Source organism: Gekko japonicus, unplaced genomic scaffold (genome assembly GCF_001447785.1).
Source record: "Gekko japonicus isolate JY-2015 unplaced genomic scaffold, Gekko_japonicus_V1.1 scaffold237, whole genome shotgun sequence".
Lineage (NCBI taxonomy): Eukaryota > Metazoa > Chordata > Lepidosauria > Squamata > Gekkonidae > Gekko > Gekko japonicus.
The window spans coordinates 378468-383704 of NW_015161955.1; the positions used below are offsets into that span (position 1 = coordinate 378468).

The 5237-nt window shown below is 48.0% G+C and overlaps 1 protein-coding gene across 1 annotated transcript in view; it reads right to left on the minus strand.

The window, feature by feature from the left end:
• Positions 1–983: 983 nt before the first annotated feature.
• ARHGAP20 (Rho GTPase activating protein 20) overlaps positions 984–5237 on the minus strand; it is a 129363-nt gene continuing 125109 nt past the window's right edge. The window contains exons 14-15 of the mRNA XM_015429488.1: positions 3819–3933; positions 984–2707 (exon numbers count right to left, since the gene is read on the minus strand). Coding sequence (XP_015284974.1) covers positions 984–2707; positions 3819–3933 — 1839 coding nt within the window. The remainder of the gene's footprint in view (positions 2708–3818; positions 3934–5237) is intronic.

Below are 5237 nucleotides of genomic sequence, written 5' to 3' on the forward strand. Positions count from 1 at the left end.
AATGCTCTTTCCCCGAGAGTTCTCACCCCATCAGCTTTGCAGCAGAACGTTTATTTCAAATACACGACGGAAGGCATACACCACGCCACCAGTGCCCTTCACCGCCCCAAAAGTGAGCAGCATGTTCCGCCAAGTACAAAAATACACATTTATTTGGGAACATATACAATAGCAAAATTTTGATCAAGATATATTATACAATCTCAAAGCATTCTTTTAAGATAATGCATTACTTTCAATATATTATAATAAAGATTATTTCAAGGGTATGTAATAAAAATTACATAGGTTCAGCTTGCAAGAACGACGACGACGACGACAATAATAATAATACACAATGCCGTCTGACAGCATTATCGTTGAGAAACTGTTCACAACTGGAAACCAAAAATGTAACATCCCAATGGAGCACAGGAAGTGACACACACACACACACACAAAAAAAAACTTGGCGTTGTAAGTTATAGAAGGTTCAGGATATATGCTTCATTTAAAACTTTCTTCTTTTGCTGCAAGAGGAAAAAAACGACTGGAACTACGGAGTGGTTGCCTTGTAAAACACAGAAAGACATAAACCTTTTCCCTTGGAGGACAATATAAGGGACCATCAGCTTCGAAACAGGACTACAATACCATAGCTATGGAGCTCAGCCTGACCTCACACACTATATCCAAATCACCAACGGACACAAAACATAGATTTATAATGTTTAAAACATACAGGAGTGATTGAATAGCAAAGCACGCTCAAGTTGTGTGGAGCTGATAGTGCCTCTTGAAAGGTTTGACGTGGCCTTCCCGGAGACTAGTAAACGTCTTTGAATCCACAGAGTTGTCTCCGGGAAAAGTCATTCTGATCATCCCTCCAACAGCATGAGTTCCGTTAATGTCCCTGATGAGGTTATATCCTCCTGGGATAATCTCACCAAACAAAAACTATAAAAAACGAAGCTGAAATGCAATCCTTCGAGAGAGGCAGTTTCTCAGACGTAAGACTCCTCTGTGAAAAACTTCTGGTCAATCTCCTCAAACTTGGGATCGGCACACGGCTTTTTCATCCATTCCGTTTGGCCGGGCTCAGCCCCATCCTCCGATTTTGTACTTGGACTCGACCTAAACACTAGTTTCCCCTCGGCTTTTGTGAGTTCCGACGAGCCACAGAAGTCTCTTTTGGAGTCGGTGCTGGCAAATCTGGACTCCACACTTGACAAAAATGTATCATCCTTGGAATCTCCCGCTCCAGCCTCTGAGGAAATCACAGATTCATCGACGTCTCCCTTGGTCAAATGTTGATACTGACTGCTGAATGCAGCATCTGGCTTCAGTTTATGTTTGGCACTTGGGTTTGAACTGGACGGCTGTCTTTTATGAGAAGGGAAAACTGAAGAGCTTTCCTCCTCTTCCTCTTCTTTGCTTTGCTCAGCCAGAAGCTCCAAGGCCTTCAACCTCTTATCCTTGACTTCCACGGGACAAAAGGGAAGTCCACTGAGCTGCCCAGCTCCCTGAGAAGAAGTGCTCTCCTGGTTCAGTGGCGTGGCGTTAACACCTCCGGTCGCAACGGGGTTTTCTGTTCCCGGGCATTGCCCTTGATATAAATAAGACTCAGACACACCTGAGGGACATGTTTCTATCTCCACAGTTATCTGAGTAGAGCTCTTCCTTTTCTCTTCTTGCTTGGAGACCCTCTCCCTTTTCCGAAGAGTCCAGTTTTTCATGGTGGAAGCCCCGCTTTTTAGCCACGTGCTGGGATGGAGGGTGACGGCGCTTTTGTGAGGGGGCCACTCTAGGCTCTCTTTCTTAACGCTTCCCAGGTGGCTGCTGTGGCTGCTAGCAGTTTGGTTGGGGAAAGAGCCGGCCCCTGACCCAAGGTGGATACCTGAGAAAGGACTGATATCTGGGGAAAGTTCACCGCATTTCCTTGGAGGATGAAAAGCGCAGTCCAAAGGAGAGGAGGTCTCAGTCGGGGTGAACACCGAGTAGTCTGAAAACTGTGAAAAAGCACTGTCTAAAGAACTCATTGAAGACCCAGAAGGGGACGTACCAGGAGATGACAGACTAGAACAACTAGTTCTTGAACTAATATTCAACCTAAGCGGAGGGGGTGGCAGAAGGCGATTGGATGTGTCTTTCTTTTCAGTGCTGTGGCTTTCCGGAACATTCTTGCCCACATCGATCCCCATAACCAAACTCTGATTGATAAGCTTCTGGCCTTCCACTTGCAGTGAGCGAAGCTGCTTAAGACAGTCTTCATCCGTATGGGACAGGACAGCATCGCAGCTGGCTTTACGGACGGCGCTTTCGTGGAACCCGCTGACCGGTGTAAACTTGGAGGCGAGAAGGCCGATGGTGGGTTCAGAGCAGCGCCTGTGTCTCCTTGAACTTTTGAGGACATCTGAAAGGGCTGTCGATGAATATCCTGATGTGACGGAACATAGGGACTCATTCTCAGAATGCTCCCGGGATGGAGATTTGTGACGGAAGCCGGTAGAGATGGACACTGGCTGTGATTTGGTCGGCAGTTTGATCTGGGAGTCTTCTGTTTCTGGCGGGTCCAAATCGCAGTCACTCAGGGTCAAGACAGAGTCTCTGCTCCTGTTCTCTTGACCTCGTTTTTTGATTAGGTTGTTAAAGGAGGAGTCTGTGCAGTCGTTCAGCTCATTTTCCAAACTGTCGTAGGAGGAGTCATTCAGATGAAAAGAGGAGAGATCTGCAAGAATATGAAATAGGTGTTAGCACATCACAAAGCACTGTCTGTTTGCAGTGTCCAGTACATTTACACGCACAAATATCCCGTGAAGTAGGGCTCAGCTGAAAGACAGTGACTGGCTCTGGGACACTCAGCGCCAGACTATACAGGACTCTGGGCCTCGTGTCCTGTGAGCAAGTTCTGTGCACACTAGACAGTCTCTGCTGTAGATCTTCTTCTTCTGCCAGCACTTCTGTTTGCGCAAGATCGGTGCTTTTCAATGAGCCCTTGCACAAAAAGAAGAGCCAGTACAAAAGGAAGCATGCTGTACAGCAGAGATTATCTAGGCAAATGGAACTTAGTCATAAGATCTCAGCCTGAGACTCTGTGAATGGGCATTCTTCTCAGCAGTGTTTGTTAGTAAACTGCAGCCCCACTTCCCCAAAATCAAACTGGGACCATGGTGCAGAGGGAAGTCCCCTCTGCACTTTCCCTCTTGCCATTTTCAAAAATGGCCCTCCAAAGCTCTCCGTCCTGCCCAACCTTCACTCCCTGTGGCTACTGTTTGCCAATAAACAATGCTCAGGAGACAAAGAAAGAACCAGGAAGTAGAGCCAAAACACTGCAGCCACCTGCAAAGGGACAGGGACAACTAATGTCTTCACTCACAGAGGCAAAATGAGCCAGGAACTAGGTGCAGAGCAACACGAACTACAGAATATTACAAAACCAGCTGGGGTCACCCGTATTGGAGCACTTTTGCAGTGAGCAGAACTTCCCTATATGGTCAGCTGGTTGTCTATATTCATAAGAATGTTCAAGCTGCTGCTCTGGAACAGACCGGTGGTCCATCTGTTCCAGCATCCTGTTTCACACAGTGGCCACCCAGTTACCCTTGAAAGTCCTACAAAGTAGGCAGCAGTGGCCAAAAGCTCCTCCCCACACCCCCAGCACTGGCATCTACAGGGTTAAGCCATCACGGGTAATAGCCACCGATGGACCTACTCATCTTACATCCAGTTCACTGCATGATATTGTGACCCTGAACATACATTACAGTCACCACGGACAAGGCACCAAAACAGCCCTTGAAATCTGAAGCCAAAGAAGCCTCTTTTTTTTTCTTTTTTACCTGAACCATCTTCTCTGTTATCATTTTTGGGCACTATATCTGCAAAGATGGAAGCAACGTCCTCTCCAAAAATCCTGCAGCAGTTTTCAATCAGAAACTGGATAAGGACAGAAACCTGCAACCGACAACACACAACACGTTGCTCAGCTGGCCATAAAATTTACCATGGATTGGTCAGCAAATAAGATTTTTCACCAAGTCATTTGTTCCAAAGCAGCCGGTGACCCCCTCCCCTCCCCTGGATTTAAACCATGTCTCGTTTTTTAATTGTGAGGCTCTGTGCAGTGAAAGAAAATGCAGTTAGTTAAATGCCTCCCTTATACATTAAGGATAAGTCAATATGCAAAGTGCATATTGTGATGCACTTCTTAAGAAAGAATGGGCCTCCCCTTCTAGTCCCTGCTGTTTCCTTGGCAGTGAGCAGGCTCCTTCCACAGCGCCTTCCTCTTGCCTGCCTCCTGTCAGCTGTGCGCGATCCCAGCTCAGTGCCAGTTCTTTCCCTCCCACACAAACCCTCCTAGTGCAACCTGTCTGTTCTAGGCTGCTGCCCAAGTCAGGACTCAAGTCTGTCCCTGCAAGATTTGGGGGGGGGGGAGCGGAGCATCTGACTGACTTCATTCTCTGGCATATAGACAAAACCCTGCCTGGTATCACCTTTAAATTAACACTGTAAAATTAAATAAAGTATCTCAAAATTAAACACAGGATCTACCACAGGCTTAAGACCAATTTCATTGTCAGAATCAAGTGGAAAAGGGGATGGGGAGGGAATATACCTTTCAGGCTGTAGGTGGGGTGGGTCACATTTGGATATCCTCCACAAATAAAATTCCTTCACATAGCATGTCAGAGGGAAGGGTAAATTGAGTCCTTGTCGCCAATAAAATGAGCTTTCCGGTTGCAAGGAGGTCATTCTGCGGGAGAGTATTCAGACACGCCAACCCCACACTTGGTGTAGCCAGGGGTCGTTTGGGGCTGGAGCACACCGGAGCCCCAGTGGCGGCAAGCCCCACCCCCAGCTCCTTCAGTTTAGAGTTGCGCTGCAGTGGCAGCGCGATCTCTCCATTGTATTAAACCCCTTCTCCCTGGAGTCGCGCCTTGGCTCCCAGTGCCTCATAGAATAGAATGGTGGGATCACGCTGCTTCTGCAGCACAACTCCAGAGAGGAGGGATTTAAGTTTAAACCCCTTTTCTCTTCGCCCCCCCCCCCTTGGCTGGAGAAGCGGGGGGGGGCATCAACAAAAGCCTCCCCTTCCCCAGACAGGCTGGGGGGGGAGTGAAGAGAGAAGGGGTTTAAACTTTAAACCCCTTCTCTCTTTGCTCCCCCCCCACCGCCTTGACAGGCCGGCTGGGGAAGCAAAAGGGGGGGGCATCTTCAAAAGCCTCCCCTTCCCCAGCTGGCCTCCCCCTCCCCCTTTT